General features: G+C 44.4%; 1 protein-coding gene across 1 annotated transcript in view; it reads right to left on the minus strand.

Annotated features, from left to right (window-relative positions):
- OTOG (otogelin) overlaps positions 1-19,268 on the minus strand; it is a 90,310-nt gene that overhangs the window by 9,190 nt on the left and 61,852 nt on the right. Inside the window, exons 40-48 of the mRNA XM_072793691.1 lie at positions 9,713-9,896; positions 6,630-6,850; positions 6,281-6,419; positions 4,280-4,474; positions 3,857-4,072; positions 3,167-3,271; positions 2,931-3,038; positions 2,409-2,510; positions 824-922 (exon numbers count right to left, since the gene is read on the minus strand). Of these exons, the coding sequence (XP_072649792.1) occupies positions 824-922; positions 2,409-2,510; positions 2,931-3,038; positions 3,167-3,271; positions 3,857-4,072; positions 4,280-4,474; positions 6,281-6,419; positions 6,630-6,850; positions 9,713-9,896 (1,369 nt within the window). The remainder of the gene's footprint in view (positions 1-823; positions 923-2,408; positions 2,511-2,930; positions 3,039-3,166; positions 3,272-3,856; positions 4,073-4,279; positions 4,475-6,280; positions 6,420-6,629; positions 6,851-9,712; positions 9,897-19,268) is intronic.

The raw sequence follows: 19,268 nt of genomic DNA on the forward strand, positions 1-19,268 counted from the left end.
GCAGATGTGGGGCCTCTCCAGGAGTGAACATGGCAAGGGTGGACCTTCTGAGCATCTCTCTTTCCCAAATATATATTCCCGTGGGTTTGGCTTTGCTGCTCCAAGCCTCCTGCCAGGGGTGGGCCCTGTTCAAAGCTGCAGGGGAGCCAGCTGCTGTGGTAGCACTAGCAGCCTGGAACACCCCTCTAGCTCAGGGCGAGGAGAGCGCAAGGTCAGAGAGGCTGGGAGACACCCTCCTGGGTCACACTCACTCATGCAGCAAATAGTTTTAAGCGCCTACTCTAGGCTGAGGTTTTTCTGTGCTCTGGGGACAAAGCAGTGAATAAAACAGACTAAAAAATCTCTGCCCTCCTGAAGTTGACATTGTAGGGCAGGAAAAAGACAAGTGAAGTAAATGCAAAAGAGTTTCTCAACTCTTTTTAAATAACATTTTCATACAAAGCTCACTGGCGTTCATTATTGATCACTGAGGCTCCCAAAGGGGTGCGGGGTAAATTTTAACAAAGATCATGTTTACTAACAGACAGCTGCAATAAAGACCTTTTTTTGTTTGTTTTCGATGGAAAAACCTTTTGGGAACAAGGAACTTGATTTTTTTCCTTCTTTCATCCTGGGGAGAAAAAAGTGTAAGAATGCTAAGCTCCCAGAGATCAGGTGCCAGGGGAGGAAGGCAATTTGGGTGGCTTTGACCTGATGATTCTGGAGGGCTGGAATGAATCTGAGCAGGTTGACCGTGTGGGCCCCATTCCTCCCCTGCCCCCTCTGCACAGGGGCCCTGGATCTTCTGCCTTTGGGCAGGGGCACCCCCCATCCAGGGACTTACCACAGGACTTGTAGGGGCAGCAGCGGTCTGGGCTCCAGACCTCCACCAGGGCAGTGCCCGTGCCACACTGCACTTGGGGACAGCGGAAACTCTCACACACTGTCAGGGAGGGAGGCAAGACAGTTGCAGGCACCTTGGAGCAGAAATCCCCAGAAACGCAACACTGGCTAAAGAGGGGGGGTTCCTCCCGGCTCCCCCTGGAGTCCCCATGATGTCCTTAGACACCCTCTCCAGGGCTGGGGTCCAGGGAAGAAGTCTGGGTCCCTGGAGCCTCCCCGTAGAACTACTTCTGGAGGCCTCAGTTCCACTCTGAGGAGGCATTAGCTATATGACAATGTCAGAACCTTAAAGTCACTCAGCTGGGCCTTTCCTCCCCCGGATTCTGTGTCACCCGGAGAGTCGTGGTCAGATGGGAGCCTGTGACGGGCACAAGCTCCATTGCCGGGAAGGTTTCCCTCTAGAGAACACTGCTCTTCCCACCAGGTGGCAACCCTCCAATCATAGCCCATCCTGAACCTGAGGCCACATGCTTCCCTTTTTCCTAGTCTTCAGGCCGTCCCTCTTAGTTTGGTGTTCCTCAGCCATTCTCATTTATTGAGAGAACAAGGCAAGGAGCGAGGGACCCCCGGGCACAACTTTGTGGTGGGGAGGGTACGCACGAAGGGACAGCGCAGAAGGTGAGGTTCTGAAAACTGTAAGACTTATCTGATTCACTAAAAATATATATACATATTGGCATGGGTTAAGGATTATCGATGGATGTTTCAAAAAATGATGAGGTGGAGGGGGAGAAGGACCTTTGTAAGGTGTCAAAGTCATGGGTTATTTTCTGGTTGATGGAGGAAAAACGTAAATGTAAGATGGAGGGATCAGTCACCGCCCTCATCCAGGGCGAGCGTTAGCATGATGTGAGGTACTGTGAGGCTTGTGTCTGTTGAGCCGCACACTTGTACCTCGAATCCACCAACTCTTGGGATCTGAATTCTGCTTTACAGGAAGCACCGGGAATGGGGGAGCAAGGTAAGCAGTTCTAAGAGGAAGCAATGGATCAATCCAGAAAGTGGGGCTTTCCGCGGGACCACAGCCCAAACCCTGTAATTTTGTGTCATGTAGAAAAAGGCACCTATGCTAGGCTAAAAGATATTTAAGAGGCAAAATGTGTATGTGTGGTGCTGGGTTGGACAAACCAGGAAAATCCTGGGTGGGACAAGGGCACCTAAGTGGAAGGGACGCCAGGGACATCTATGTGCCACCAGGTCCCTTTCACAATGTCTTCCCTCAGGATCTATGGGAGCTCAACAGGGAGCCACAGGGAACCCCCAGGTAGTGAGCTCTGAAGCATGGTGCAGCCTAAGCCGTGACGAAGGAGGCCTCACCGGAGGAGGCTGGGCCAGGCGGTGGGAGCTGGATGGTGTGGGGGTGCAGGCTGTGACATGGATGGCTTGGGGCTTCAGGAAGAGGTTCCCTGTCCCCTCCAGGGGTGCTCTGCAGGGCCAGAGGTAGGCGTGGGTTGAGGCCATCCCAGCCCTCCTAGCACTGACTCACAGTCCTCATTCCCTGCTTCATGTCCAGCTTCTGTACTCACCGCACTGGTACAGAGGGCAGCAGAGCTCCGTGGTGTTCCTGTCCACGGTGAGCGCCTCTCCTTCCTGACACTCGGGGATCGGGTCTGGACAGTCGCCACAGGCTGAGGTGGGGTGAGAGGGGCCACAGCTGTCACAGGCAGCCCCCCTCACAGGGTCTTGGTACAGAGCAGGTTGCTGGGCTGGGGGGTGACCTAAAACCCAGCTGTGACAGGAGCTGGACTCAAATAGTCTTCTGTGGCTTCGTGGAGCTTGTCCTAAAGCAGTATCTAGATCCCTCTTGTCTACCTGAAGTCTTACACCAAACAAACACCAATTTCCTCCTGCTTAGTTGTGAAAGGGGTGAAGCCTGGGTTGCTTTCCTTTTCCTCCTTCACTTTGTTCTGAGGAATCTCACCCTTATCCTGTGCCCAGTCCCCCTGGAGACCCCTACCCTGTCCTCCCAGACACCCAAGGCAAGGGCGAGGAAGGAGATGGCTGGGATCCAGCCGTGCACACCGACATCCGATGGTGCGTCCCCTCACCGCAGAAGTAGGAGGTACAGCACGAATCCCCCAGGCGGCCCGCGATCAGGATCTGGTCCTGGCGGCAGCTGGGGACCAGCTCTGCCTCACACAGGTCTGGGTCACACTCTAGAGAAAAGACAGAGTCTCAGTGCTGGGGGCAGACCCTGTCTGGCCATGCCTGGGCCTCCACCCTGGCTCTGCCCCAGTCCCCAGGGCTCCCCCACCCCTGTGTTCCCCGCCTCGGGACCTCTCACCACAGCTGTAGCTGGGGCAGCACGAGTCCTCCTGGAAGTGGGTGAGGAGTCGGTGGCCTGGGCGGCAGGTAGGGGCGAGGCCCTCACACAGAGTCTGGTTACACACTGGCCCAGGGGCCACGGGGCCTGTCACTTGGAGGCTGGGACTCCCCTCCCTCACCTCCAGTACTGCCCAGCACCTAGAAGCGCTTGTCCTCATTTCTCCCTCCAGCGCCCCCAGGACCCATGTTCCTGGAAGGGTCCTCTGAGGGTCACACAGAAGGTCCAGGGCTCAACAGAAGAGCATTAATACTTAATATTCATCGAGATGGGCCATGTGCCAGCTGCTGCCCTGGATCAGTATTAACTTCTAGATTCTTACAACAACCCAGAGAGTGGAGACTATGATCAGCCTGGTGCTATAGTAGTATCAACTAAGGCACAAAAGATAGTAAAGGACCTGCTGAGGTTATGAGCCTGCAAAGTGGTGGAGGAAGAGTCCTCAGCCTGTGCCTTGAAGCCATCCCCCACACTGATTCATGAGGGTGGCTCCAGCCCCCCCAGGAGGGGTTCTCCACTCTTTACAACATGCCTCCCCAAGACACTTTCATTTTCCCCAGCCTTGTCTTATCCAGCAGGGTCAGTAGGCAGACCTGGAGCCTCTTAGCCATCTTATAGCTGAGGTGGAGGGAGGTGAAGCATGGGACTTACCACAAACGGTCCCCAGGCAGCAGGGATCCTCAGTGGGCAGGAGTAGGGCCACCTCCCCGAAACGTGGGCAGGTCTGAGGAGGGCGGGGCCCCGGGCAGTCCAAGTCCACTGGGACGATGGTGTTAGGAGCCTGGCACAGGTGCTGACAGCATCCGCTCAGGGAGCTGTTCCAGGTCTCCCCCAGAGCCCGAGGCACCCCCGCGCTGTCTGTGCAGGCTGCGGCGGGGGACACGGCAGGGCACAAGGGACTGAGGCAAGTGGGGACACCCAGACTGTCCCAGACTTGACCCTCCCTGGGACACTGCCCATCCCCAAAGCAGACCTGGAGGGATGCAGATGGGTCCATGGGTAGCAGGTGGGATGAGGAGACCCGAGGGTGAGGTCAGCTTTGGAGGGCCCCACCCTGGTAGGGGAGGAACCCACCACACTTCTCCTCAGGGATGCAGAGCGCTGAGTGGCGCCGGTGCAAGATGGTGCCCTCAGAGCAGACGCAGCCCTCGCCCAGCACCTGGCACTGCTCTGGGTCCAGTGGGCCCAGAAGCCCATCCTGGCACGTCTCAGGGGGCTCACAGGCTGCCACACAGGCCTGGTATATGGAGTCGCTGGAGCACAGGAAGGCTGCAAGGGCACAGCAGGCACCAGACCTGGCTCAGATCCCAGGCAGAGTGAGGAGGGGTCTCAGAGCATCATCAGAGCCTCCACAGAGAGGGCAAAGCCGTTTGGCGTCACTGCCTCCCCTACCTAGATCAGGAGTCAGCAAAGTACAACCTGTGGCCAAATCTAGCTTCCTACCTATTTTTGCAAATAAAGTGGGGTTTTTTGTTTTTGCTTTTTTGCAAATAAAGTTTTATTGAAACAGTCACACCAATAGCCACACCTATTGTATCTGGCTGCTTTTGCACTCCAAGGGCAGAGTTGAGTAACAGAGACCATATAGCCTGAGAAGCCTCCGTTATTTACTATCTGGCCCTTTACAGGAAATATTTGCCAAACCCTTGCTCTAGATCAGCATTTTCAAATTTTCTTGACTGTAAAAAGTACATTTTACATTGTGGTCCAATACACACATGCATGTAGAACAGTGGTCCTCAAACCTCAACCCGTGGTCCTTACAGAAGAATCATTTGGAAGCTTTGAAATACCCTTGCCCAGGATCCCACCCCAGAGCAACTGGACTGGAATCTCTTATTGTGAGGCCCAGCATTAATACTTTTTGAAGTTCCCTGGTGATTTTAAAGGATAATGGGGGGATCTCTGGGTGGCGCAGCAGTGTGGCGCCTGCCTTTGGCCCAGGGCGCGATCCTGGAGACCCGGGATCAAATCCCACGTCGGGCTCCCGGTGCATGGAGTCTGCTTCTCCCTCTGCCTGTATCTCTGCCTCTCTCTGTGTGTGTGTGTGTGTGTGACTATCATAAATAAATAAAAATTTATAAAAAAAATAAAGGATAATGGGGATTGGGAATTACAGATATGTATATATTTTTTACCTTTTCTTTTTGAGAATTACTGACCTATCGAAACAAATTTTTCACAAAACAATATTTAATCATTCTGCAGTACAAGTACAGTACACACTAGCATTTCCTATTCTATTGCATTTTTTTTAATTTTTTATTTATTTATGATAGTCACACAGAGAGAGAAGGAGAGAGGCAGAGACACAGGCAGAGGGAGAAGCAGGCTCCATGCACCGGGAGCCCGACATGGGATTCGATCCTGTGTCTCCAGGATCGTGCCCTGGGCCAAAGGCAGGCGCCAAACCACTGTGCCACCCAGGGATCCCTCTATTGCATATTTTAAATGTGGTGTTAATCCCCAAAGTTGATTTCATACCCATAGTTTGAAGAACACTACTCTAATGACTGTTTTTTCGTCTTTCAACTGTCATATTCTGGGCATAGTCTTCCTGTGAGCTGCTTCCAGCCTATCTGGATATGTCTACATTTATAAATCAAACTACTCTAGTCCACCCTTTGCAAACCTAAGGGGGTGGGGAAAGGGTGGATTTCACCTCTATTCTCAGGGAGGTGCTGAAAGAAGAGAAAGAGGACCAAGAATTAAGAGAAAGGAACTAACACTTCCTGGATGGGAACCATGTGGGGGGCCTACGTGAGGCACTCTGCACACATTACCTCATATCACCTTCAAAACGACCCTAGAGGGAGCTAGTATTACTGTCCTCATTTTACAGATGAGGCAAGGGGATTCAGATAAATTAGATAATAAACAGATAATATTCATTTGACATATTAATATAAATGATAAAAATAAATTTAATTTATTCATTGGCTTATGGATTTGTTTATAAAATATTTCTCAAATTATTTGTATCAACGAACAAATGAATGGTTAACGGGGTGAGAGCAACAGAAGCAATGGAGGACACCCCCATCCTCCCCACTCCCCCTCAGGCCCCTGACTCACGGCAGTAGTCAGAGCGCCGCCACTCGATGCACACGTGGAACTTGTGGCACATGGCCACGTACACCGTCAGAGCCACGCAGGGCTGCTGCACGTACTTGGTGTCCCGGATCCACAGCTCACAGAACGACTCTGGGGGCACCTGGGCATGTGTATCAGACAGTACCCCTTACCCTGATTCCCCACATCCCAGGGCCCAGTTTCTCCCAGCCCTGCCCAGGGGCAACAATGAGCTTCTGAAGACTTCTAATCTGGTCCCAAGTTCAACACCTCTGGGGAGCTGCCCTCTGCAGGTTGGTGCTGCTGTTCCCAGCCTAGGAGGCTCCCCCATGCTGGACCCAGTTGTACATACAAAGCGGTGGCAGGCGCTGAAGGTGCGGTTGGATACCATGCGGAGGCAGGGCGAGCAGTCAGCTGTGGCACAGCTGTCCGGGCGGAAGCGGGTCTGGCCCACTGAGGTCAGGGAGCTGGGCACCTGCCAGCTGTCCAGAAAGGGAGCAGGGTCCTGGGCCTCACCCACCACAGAACCATCCTTCAGGGTGAGGTCATTGGCTGCATCCCCATCACAGATACCTGGAAAGGGGCAGATGATCCCAATAGCCATAATGATCGCCACCATACCCAGGTCCCCAGGTGTTATTTTGCATATTTCTTACAACAGTTCTTTGAGGCTGGTATTACATTATCCTCGTTTTATAGTTGAGAGAAATTAAGCCCAGAGAAGCTAAGAAGCCCCGCTGTGTACGAAGACGTCATCATTCTTCAGAGACACACAGCAACGTATTTAGGGATAGAGGGATACAAGGTCTCAAACATACTTTAAAATTGCTCAGAAAAATGCACATATAGGGACCCCTGGGTGGCTCAGTGGTTGAGTGTCTGCCTTTGGCTCAGGTCGTGATCCCGGGGTCCTGGAGTCGAGTTTTGCACCGGGCTCCCTGTTGGGAGCCTGCTTCTTCCTCTGCCTATGTCTCTGCCTCTCTCTGTGTGTCTCTCATGAATAAATAAATAAAATCTTTAAAAAAATGCATATAGGGGATCCCTGGGTGGCTCAGCGGTTTATAGCCTGCCTTTGGCCCAGGGAATGATCCTGGAGACCCAGGATCGAGTCCCACGTCAGGTTCCCTGCATGGAGCCTGCTTCTCCCTCTGCCTGTGTCTTTGCCTCTCTCTCTCTTGTGAATAAATAAAAATCTTTTTTAAAATGCATATATATACATATATATAAAATGCATAACAGAAAAGTGCATATATATAAATCACATGTGTATATATGTATACATACACAACAGAAAAGTGCATGTATATAAATCATGTGTATGTATGTCTACCTACGTGTGTGTTTTATACATACCGAGGTAGGAAAAGCAAATGGGGCAAAATATGAACACTTGGTAAATCTGAGTAAAAAAGTACATGGGGGGATCCCTGGGTGGCGCAGTGGTTTGGTGCCTGCCTTTGGCCCAGGGCGCGATCCTGGAGACCCGGGATCGAATCCCACGTCGGGCTCCCGGTGCATGGAGCCTGCTTCTCCCTCTGCCTGTGACTCTGCCTCTCTCTCTCTCTCTCTGTGTGACTATCATAAATAAATAAAAATTTAAAAAAAAAGTACATGGGAGTTCTTTATACTATTTTGACATTATGTGAAAATTAAAAGTTACTCTCCAAAAATCTGCTTTAGCAGAGATTGCTAGCTAAATGTAACACCTGTTTCCTCTTCTTCCCAGGCAGTTGGCTAGCCTGTTTTTCCAGGCTCTCCTAGGGCTGGGGGAGTGAAGGCAAGGGCCATCACTACCAGGCCCGGTCCATAAACGCTTCTTGATTCTTTTTCCTGCAGTGGAGTTGGAAGCTTGTGTTGAGGATGGCAGAGCCATGAGATGGAAGGAGTCTCCACATGGGAATTTACGGGTGCCAGAAATAAACCTCCGTCGTGTTGCAAGGCACTGAAATGGGGTGGGGCTGAAGTTTCTCTGTCACAGCTTCTAAAATGACTTTAACTTCCAGCTTCATCTCTCATGCTCTAGGCTCCAAATACACACTTCCCTGCCCTTGACCTTCTTATGCTGCTCCCTCTGCCTAAAACGCTTTGTCAGAAGTCCTTCCTTCCACAGCCCCTCAGATGCCCCCCTCCATGACCTTCCCAGTTCTGGAGGACGGGTTTTGGTTTGCAGGGTTGTCTTGCTCTGAGTGCAAAGGTTCATTTTTCTTTAGACTCATTTTTTTACTCTCTCAGTAGTCCCCCTAGTTGCCCAGTAGGGTGCCAGGGACTCTAAGTGCTAGTTTAGATAAAATAGAGATAAATTAGCTGACTTCTGCTCTGACACCTCTAGCCACCAGTTTCATGAATATAAAGCATGATCTACTACAAAACCTTCAGATTTTATTGATGGTCCCAGTGGTTGCGTTTTTGGTCTTGGCCTTGAGTCACCGAAGGGTGCCACAAGGTATCCTCGGAAGAATATTACTGCTGAGCACAGCATTCCTTGCCAGGCATAAACAGTAGAAGGAAGAAATGGTGAGAAGAAGATGGTAGAGTAGTGGCAGTGCTGGGTGTGTGTGTGCATGCATGTGTGTGTGTGTATAAAGAGAGATTTTTCTAACAGTAAGTCAGTACAAATAGTTTCATAAAACAGATTTTTGCCTGTTTTGCCGACTATCTGTCCTGTGATGGTAAGTAAATGAAAGAATGAGCAGGGAGCAGACTTACACGTGTCAGTTCACGTGTAGAGGGCATTCTGCATACAGGAGTATGAGTGTCAATGACCAAAATGGTGCAGGTTTATGGAGGAAGGGCATGTGAGGGTGTGAGTGTGTGTGTTCCTATGTCTTCCATCATCATCATGATGTCCGTCTGTCATGGTTGCTCTGTGGGGGAGCAGCAGTCCACACTCAGACTCCCCTTGTACCCTTTCCTTATCCAAAGACATTCAGTCCCTTAGGGCATGCTCTGCAGTCATGCTGTGGTCTGAAGAGCTCTAGTTCTATGTGTTGTGGCAGTTCTGCTGTGTGAGCTTAGGCAAGCCACTTAACCTCTCTGAGCCCACTTTCTTCTGTAGTTCAATGGTCATCTCTTAGGGTTGTTGTGTGGATGACCTGCAATAAGTGAGATCAGAGTGTGGAAGTGTTTTGTGAAGTGCCCAGGCATATGCAGACAGGAAGGATTATCTGGTATTAGGAAACTATCAGGGAAGCTGACAGACAATCCCAGTTAAAGTGACAACTGGCGGAGGCCAGAGTCCTGCGCCATCTCCCTGCTGGCAGCTTCAGCCCCAGAACATACAACATTAAGTCTCTCTGCCCTGGCAGCTCTGCTGGTGCCACCTCTGGCCTGGCCCTCTGTTCCACCTTTCCCTGGCTTCACACAGGGGAGCCTGTGTCTGGGGGCCGACGTGGGCCCAAAAAGCATCCCCTCTCCCCCAGCTGGGTCCCACCTCACCGCACAGGCCACGGCCCTGGGCCTCGCTGGTTTTGCTGGCCTCCAGGATCATGAGTCCTGAGCTGTGGAGCCACTGGATCTGGGTGTGTGATGGTGTCCGGATCACGTACATGTGGCCTGTGTCCTCAATTCTGAATCCATGTCTGCTCACAGGAGGCCAGACAGGCTGTGAGTCCACAGTCACCTTGTGGGGGGAGGGTATTCAATGTGAGCACAGCTTGTCTGTCCATCTGTCTGTCCGTCCATTCATCCATCCATCCATTTATCCAACAAACAGTATCAAGCTATGTGACAGGCTCTGTTTCAGATACATATGACTGAGACACTGTTCAAGGTGGCATCAAAGAATTCTGAAACCATGTTTATGAGCACAAAATGATGAAACATAAAATACAACAGTGAGAGGCAGGCTATATCCCTGTGCCCAAGCAAACACACACTTTGAGACCTCCTAATCACTCTCTTCTTTCCTGATTCTGCCCAGATCATTTCTTCTGGGAGATTTTTCCTATATCCTCCAGCCTCTGGCATGGGCACCCCTTCTCTGGGACCTCCTCATCTCTCTGCTGACCATTAGGGTGGAATCTGTTTGTCCCCTCATTGAGGCACCAGATGGACTCTGAATTTCTTAAGGGCAGAGACTCTTACTGATCCACCTTTGAATCCCCAGCACCTGCCTTAGGGCCTGACATAAATTGGGGTCTCAATCAATGTTTGTTAAATATGCAATACACCCTAACTCTCTCAAACTCTTTAAATTCAAAGCTACAACCTCTGCTACATATTGACAAGGTTAAATTTATATGCACTATGGATTATTAGTTTTACTTTGTAGAAGTGGGAGATGAAAAGACTAGAATCTTAAAATATTTATAATGACTTTATACCTCCCTCTCCTACAAGAATCACTGTTTTATTAATTGCTTTGTAAATTATCCAGGACAGGAACCTCTGTGTTGGAAAACTTTGACCTTGGGAAATCCCTGGTCTTTCAGCCTGAGCCTTCCTAGCTGTGCAGAGAGGGGCTGGGGCTTCATGAACCTGGAATCATCTCTTAGCTCTGGGAATGAACACTCCTCTGAAACCCAGGGTTCTTCATCTGTGTTCACAGAACCCTATGTTCAAATAATGACAAAGGACAAATATTCAAAACTAAAGAGTAGGGCTTTAGCTTCTGACCAAGATGGAGTAATAAGGACTGGATATTCCCTCTTGCCTTAAACAATCAAAAAACCTAACAAATTGGGCAGCCCCGGTGGCCCAGCAGTTTAGTGCCTGCCTTTGGCCCAGGGCGTGATCCTAGAGTCCCAGGATCGAGTCCCACGTCTGACTCCCTGCATGGAGCCTGCTTCTCCCTCTGCCTGTGTCTCTGCCTCTCTCTCTCTCTCTCTCTGCCTCTCATGAAAAAATAAATAAAATATTTTTTAAAACCTGACAAGTTACATGAAACAATAGTTTTCAGACATTGAACAGTTGGCAGCATAAGAGAATGATCCCTGAGAAAGGGGAAACAAATGAGGAGAGCCTTATGATTACCCAGTTATTGCTTAGAGGAAGTCTCTAGGCCATGGTGTAGAAAGGAAGAAGGAACCCAGGCAGAGCCCGGTGGGCTCTCTGAGTTTATGAACAAGAGTTGGGAGTTCATGGAGGTCATGATAGCTGGAGTTTGCAGAGCAAGATGCTGAAGGGAAGAGAGCTGGGGAGAGAAAAAAAAAGAGGGAGGGAGAGAGAGAGAGAGAGAGAGAGAATGCACATGCTCAGAAGTTCTGTAGACAATCCCTCTCTCATCCTATCCTGACCCTGTGTATGAATACTGACCAGTGTATGCAGGTGGGAAAGCTACTTGAGTCCAGGAAAACAATCACCTAAAAGGAACAGACAGGGGAGATCCCTGGGGGGGCTCAGCAGTTGAGCACCTGCCTTTGGCCCAGGGCATGATCCTGGAGACCTGGGATCGAGTCCCACATCGGGCTCCCTGCAGGGAGCCTGCTTCTCCCTCTGCCTGTGTCTCCGACTCTCTCATGAATAAATAAAATCTTAAAAAAAAAAAAAAAAAAAAAAAAAAAAATAAATAAATAAATAAATAAATAAAAGAACAGACAAATTCCTAGGACTTATGCCTGGCTGGGAATAGTTAGAAACACCACCAGTTATAGTGCAAATACATAGGGCATAGGGTAGGGTATGAGAAGGCTACTGCTTCAGTAGTGAGGAATCACTACTTAGAAGAAAAAATATAGAATAAAATCACTTAGGATAAAACTACATGGGCTCCACTCAACAAAGCAAGCCTCAGATGGATTGAATTGCTTCCAAGTAGTATAACTAGTACAAAACTGAAAAAGAAAAGGATATTCAGTATCCAACAAGACAAAACCCAATGTCTGCAATCCAAAAAAAATTGTCAGTAACCCAAAGCAGCAGGAAAGTACAGCCCATAATGAAGTGGGAAAAATCAGTTAGAATTGACCCAGAAATAAAAAATATGATAAAATTAATAGTCAGGGGTATAAAAAGCAATCATTGAAACTATATTCAATATTTTCAAACAGTAATGGAAAACAAAATTTTTAGGGCAAGATGTGGAAGATACCAACAGACCCAAATCAAACTTCTAGAGATGAAAAAGTACAATTAATATCTGAGATGAAAACTATACTGAATGGGATTAATAGATGATGATTACACACCATAGATGAAAATATGAATGAACTTAAAAATAGGGCAATAGAGGCTATCTAAAATGGAACACAGAAAGAAAAAAAAGACCAAAAAAAGATGAATAAAGCATAAGTGATCTGTGGGACAACTTTAACTGGCCTAATATATGTGTAATTAGAGTCTCTGAAAGAGAAATGAATTACCAAGCATGTCTTAACCAAACTGCTTAAAAACAATGATAGAAGGAAAATTGTAAAAACAGTAAAAAAAAAAAAAAAAAGTAGGGAAACAAAGATCAGAATGATAGATGATATCGTTGTGGAAATAAACAAAGTGAAAGACAGTAGAAATTTATAGCAGCACTATACACAATAGTCAACAGGTGGAAATGGCCCAAATGGCCAGCAATAAATGCACAGATAAACAACTGTTGTGTGTGTATATACACACACACACACACACACAATGGAATATTATTCAGCCATAAAAAAAAATGAAAAAAAACCTGGTAGATGCTATAACATGGATGAACCTCAGAAACATGCTAAATGAAAGAAGCCAGACATAAAATTCACATATTGCAGACTCCATTTATATGAGATATCTAGAAATAAGCAAATCTATAGACAGAATGCATATCTGTAGTTGTCAGGGCTAGGGAGATTAATGATTAATTTTATGTTAGGTCAATTTTATCTCAATTTAAAAAGAAAAGATAGTGGAGCAAAATCTTTAAAGTGATGAAAGAAAAATTAACATATAATTCTAAACTCAGTTAAAATATCTTTAAAAATGAAGGTGACATAAAAACTTTTTCAGGGGCACCTGTGTTGGTCAGTCCACTAAGTATCCAACTTTCATTTTTGGTTCAGGTCATGATCTCAGGGTTGTGGGATCAAGCCACCACATGAGGCTTGGCACTCAGTGCAGAGTCTGCTTGAAATTCTTTTCCTCTCCCGCTCCCCCACCCTGCTCCTCTCTCTCTCACTCTTTCTCTCTCTCAAATAAATACATAAATAAAATCTTAAAAAAAACTTTTGCAGATACCAGCAGATTTGCACTATAAGAATGTTAATGGAAGTCCTTCAGACAGAAGAAAGTGATATCCAGATGGAAATCCAGATCTACACAAAGAAATAAAGGACACCAGGAATGATAAAGATGTGGATAATATAAACTTTTCTTAAAAAAAAAATAAATAAATAAATAAACTTTTCTTATTTTAAAAACCATGTTAGAAGATAATTGACTGCTTAAGGAAAAACCATAATGATGTATTGTGGAGTTTATAACAAATGTAGAGTAAAATGTACAGATAATAATCCAACAGAGAAGATAAAATGCAATCATTAAAAATAACCCAGAATAAGGCAGAAAAAGAGGAAAGGGAGCAGAATGAAAAGTAGATGGGACAAATAGAAAACAAATGCCAACATTATGTTATATACAAATCTAATCATATTGATGACCAAATTAAGTGTAAATGGTCCAAACATCTCCCAATTAAAAGGCAGAGATTGGCAGATTGGATAAGAGAAAAGGAAGAGCCAACTATTCCTTCCCTACAAAACCCTGCTTTAAGTAAAAAGACACAAATAGGTTAAAAGAAAAGGGATGGAAAAAGATTTCTCTTAGATATATTCATTGGGTATACATGCTGTCACTAATCAAAATAAAACTGGAATCACTATTATAGATGAATCAGACAAAGCAGAATTCAGAACAAAGACTTTTACCAGGATAAAAACGCCATTTCACACTGATAAAGGAGTTAATTCAACAAGAGGGCATAACAATCCTAAATGTTATACATCAAATAACAATTTCAAAAATCTGAAAAAAAAAAAACGATAAAACTCCAAGGAAAAATGGACAAATCAGCAATTATACTCAGAAATTCCAAAAACTTCTCTCTCAATGATTGATAGAACAAGTAGGAAATGAATATGGATTTAGAAGGCATGAACAACACTCTCAGTGAACTTGACCTGACATTCACAGAACACTCCACTCAACATGAGAATACACATGTATAAGATAGAGTATATTCTGACACATAAAAGAAGTCTCACTAAATATAAAAGGATCAATGTTAGATAAAATATGTTCTCTGAACACAGTGAAATTAAGTTAGAAATCAGTAACAGAAAGACAGCTGGAAAAATCACAAAATATTTGGAGACTAAAGAAAAACACTTGTAAATAACTCATGGGTCAAATAAAAATCCAAAGGAAAATTTTAAACTATTTTAAACTTAATGAAACTGAAAACACAGTGTATCAAGTTTTTAAGATGCTGCTAAATCAGTGTCTAAAGATAAAATAATAGCACTAGATGCTTATATTAGATAAAGCAGAAAGGTCTCAAATCAGTGAACTAAGCTATCACCTTAATAAACTAGAAGGAGAGTAAATTCAACCCAAAGGAATCAGAAGCAATAAAATAACAAAGATAAGGGGAAAAATTGATAAAATAGAAAACAGAAAAAAACAATAAAAACATTCTTTAAGGAAAAAAACATTTGACAAACCTCTAGGCAGACTGGTCAGGAAAAAGAAAAGACACAAATTACTAATATTAGGAATGAGATAGAGTACATGGATACAGATCCTACAGACATTAAAAGGATAGCAAGAGTATATGATGAGTTTAATGGGTCACCGGGGTGGCTCAATTGGTTAAGCATCCAGCTCTTGATTTTAGCTCAGGTTGTGATCTCAGGGTCCTGGAATTGAGCCTCTTATTGAGCCCGGCATAGGGCTCCGGGCTCAGCAGGGAGTCTACTTGAAGGTTTCTCTCTCTTTCTCTCTGTCCTTTCTCCACCTCTCTCTCAAATAAATAAATCTTTAAAAAATGATCTCTAAATAGAACTACTATTCTTCATAAGCTATTTATTTTTTAAAAATTTGAAAATCTTTCCCTTTTTAAGTAAACCCAAAACTGTAATTTTGGGTGAAAAGTCTAAAGAAAAAGAACAATATGATTATTCTAGTAGATGCAGAAAAAAGTTCTGACAAAATTAACATCTTTCATAGTAATAAAAACTCTCAGCAAATTACAAATAGAAGAAACTTTCATCACCTGATAAAGGATATCTATAAAAACTTCCTGCTTTATAGTGAAAGACTGGATGCCCTCTCCCTAAGATCAGATACAAGACAAGGATATTGGCGCTCACTCCCTCAACATCATATTAGAGGCCCTAACCAGTGCAGTAGGTAAGAACAATAAATAAAATGAATACTCATTGGAAAGGAAGAAGCAAAGCTGTCTCTATTTAGGAAAGATATAAACAACTATGCAGAAAAACTGGAAGAATTTACAAGAACTAATAAGTGAGTTTAGCAAGTTGTAAGATAAGAGGTCAATATGCAAAACTCATGTGTACACACAATCAGCTGAATGAAAAACCTAATGGCATTTTTTTTTAAAAATGCAAAAAAAATTGTATTTGTATATATTAGCAATATGAGATCAGAAAATGAAATAAAAAGAAAAGAATCATTTACAATAGGATCAGAAATATGAAATTTTTAGAGATAAATCTAACAAAACGTGTAAGATCTTACAATGAAAACTACAAAACACCAATGAAAAAAAAAATCAAAGAAGATTTAAATAAAAAGATATATTGTGTTCATGGCTTAGAAAGCTCACTAATGTTCACGTTGTAATTCTCCCCCTAAATAATTATATATTTAATGTAATTCCAATCAAAATCCCAGCAAGGTTTTCTATAGAAATCAATAAGCTTATTTTAAATTTATATGGAAATATAAAAGAATTAAAATTGCCAACATAATTTTGAAAAGGAAGTTAGAAGACTCATACAACCTGATTTTAATGAAATTTTAATAAAAAGTAACAGTTATCAAGATCCTATGGCACTGGTGAAAAGACAGATATTAAAAGTCCAGAAGTAAACCCAAGCATTAATGGTCAGCTGATTTTTGACAAAAGTGCAAAGACGAGTCAATTGAGGCAGGATAGTCTTTTTTAACAAATGATGCCAGAACATCCATATGCAAAAGAAAAAAGAATCTTGACCCATATATCATACTATTTATAAAAATTAACTTAAAGTACAATATACACTTAAAAGTAATACCTGAAACTATTAAACTGCTAGAAGAAAATGTAAGAGAAAATCTTTGAGACCTTGCATCAGGCAAAGGTCTATTAGATAGAATACCAAAATCATGATCCAAAAAAGAAAGAACTGGGATCCCTGGGTGGCACAGAGGTTTGGCGCCTGCCTTTGGCCCAGGGCGTGATCCTGGAGACCCGGGATCGAATCCCACATCGGGCTCCCTGCATGGAGCCTGCTTCTCCCTCTGCCTGTGTCTCTGCCTCTCTCTCTCTCTCTGTGTGACTATCATGAATAAATAAATAAAATCTTTAAAAAAAAAAAAAGAAAAGAAAAAAGAAAGAACTGATATTTGGACTCTACCAAAATTAAAAACTTCTGCCCTTTGAAAGACACTTGTAGGTGATTGAAAAAACATGTCACAGACTGGGAGATAATAATTTTTTTAAAAGATTTTATTTATTCATGAGAGACAGAGAGAGAGAGAGAGGGGGGCAGAGACACAGGCAGAAGGAGAAGCAGGCTCCATGCAGGGAGCCTGATGTAGACTTGATCCCGGGACTCCAGGATCACACCCTGGGCCGAAGGTGGCGCTAAACCGATGAGCTACCCAGGCAAGGGAGATAATACTTATATCTGATAAGGACCTGTATCCAAAACATACAAAAAATTCTCAAACTCAATAAAACACATTATAATCTTTAAAATGTGCAAAAGATTTGAACAGACATGTCATCAAAGAGGGTATACCATGGAAAACAAACCCAGGAAAATATGTTCAATATTATCAGCAATTAGGGAGGTGCAAATTAAAACCACGGTAAGATCTTATTACATATCTGTTAGAATGACTTAAAACTCAACACCAAAAAAAACAAACAAACAAACAAAAAAAAAAACCTAAAAAATGGGCAGAGGATCTGAATGTTTTTCCCAAGGAGACATACAGGTGGCCAACAGACACATGAAAAGGTACTCAAAATCACTAGTCATCAGGAAAATGCAAGTGAAAACCACAAGAGAGAACCTGACACCAGTCAGAATGGCTAGAATAAAAAAAAGCAAGAAATAATAAGTATTCGTGAAGATGTGGAAAAAAAAAACTGTTGTGAACTGCTGGGAATATAAATTGGTGCAGCCACTGTGGGACACAGTATAGAAGTTTCTTTAGAAATTAAAAATAGAAATACTATATGATCTAGTAATTCCACTAGTGGGTATTCACCCAAAGAAAACAAAAACACTAATTCAAAGGGATATAGGCACCCCTATGTTTATAGCAGCATTGGTTATAATAGCCAAGATATGGAAACAACCCAAGTGTCCATCCATAGATGAATGGATAAAAAAGAGATACATCTTTTGTACACACACACACACACACACAAATATTACTTGACCATAAAAAAGAATGAGCTTTTGCCATTTGTGGCAACATGGATGGGCCCTAGAAGGTATTGTGCTTTGTGAAATAAGTCAAACAGAGAAAGGCAAGTGGCCCATGATTTCACTTACATGTGGAATCTAAAAAAAAAAAACAAAACGAATGAAGGAAGGAATGGAGGAAGGAAGGAAAGAAGGAAAGAAGAAAAGAGCCAACCAACCGACCAAAAACCAGACTTAACTACAGAGAACAAACTGGTGGTTGCCAGAGGGGAGGAAGGGATGGGGAAATGATGAAATAGATAAAGGGAATTAAGGGGGGATCCCTGGGTGGCGCAGCGGTTTGGCACCTGCCTTTGACCTAGGGCGCGATCCTGGAGACCTGGGATCGAATCCCACATCGGGCTCCTGATGCATGGAGCCTGCTTCTCCCTCTGCCTGTGTCTCTGCTCTCTCTCTCTTTCTCTGTGTGACTATCATAAAATAAATAAAAATTTTTAAAAAAGGGAATTAAGGGGTTCAAACTCCAAGTTATAAAATAAATAAGTCATGAAAATGAAAAGTGCAGCAGGAAAACAATCAATAAGATTGCAATAACATATGGTGATAAGTGGTGTCTGCAATTATAGTGATGAGCACTGAGTAATGTACGGAAATGTTGAATCACTGCTGTACACAGGCAACTAATGTAACATTGTATGTTAACTATACTTCAATAAAAAAAAACCCTTTATGTAAATGCTTATTGCAGCTTTATTTGTTATCACCCCAAACTGGAAACAACCCAAATGTCTTTCAATTGATGAATGGAGATAAATAAACAGTGTACATCATTACAACGGAATACTCCTCAGGAAGAAAAATCAATGAACTCCTGATACACACAATGTGAATGAATCTTACTAAATACTCTGATTCCATGTGTATGACATTCTGGAAGAGGCAAAACTATACGGACAGGAACAGTGGTTGTCAGAGGTGGGAGAGGAGTTGACAACAAAATGGCACAGGGCAACAATTAAGGGTGATGGAGCTGTTCTCTATCACGACTGTGGTGGTGGTTACAGGACTGTGGGTGTTTGTTAAAACTTGTAGAATTGTACACTAACAACGGTGAATTTTACTGTAGGTAAGTTATACCTTAAATATTTTTAATGGAAAAATTAAAAAACCTAATGGATGAAACCCAGGGAGTTCTTTGTATAAGCTTCTATCTCATGGAAAACCCACTCCCCAAAGCCCCTGTTCCCGAGAGTTCCATGGGGTGTGGTGGCCCTATGTTTGGCATTCAAGGGCACATGCCAACAGGAGGGGCTGCAGGTGTTGGCTCAGGAATGGGTGGGGAGAGTCAGGACTTTCGGACCAGAGGAGGAGATGAATCAGCCCCTGTTACTCACCTGCTGGGAGGAGCAAAGCAGACCCCC

The sequence above is a fragment of the Canis lupus genome, chromosome 23, assembly GCF_048164855.1.
Source record: "Canis lupus baileyi chromosome 23, mCanLup2.hap1, whole genome shotgun sequence".
Classification (NCBI taxonomy): Eukaryota; Metazoa; Chordata; class Mammalia; order Carnivora; family Canidae; genus Canis; species Canis lupus.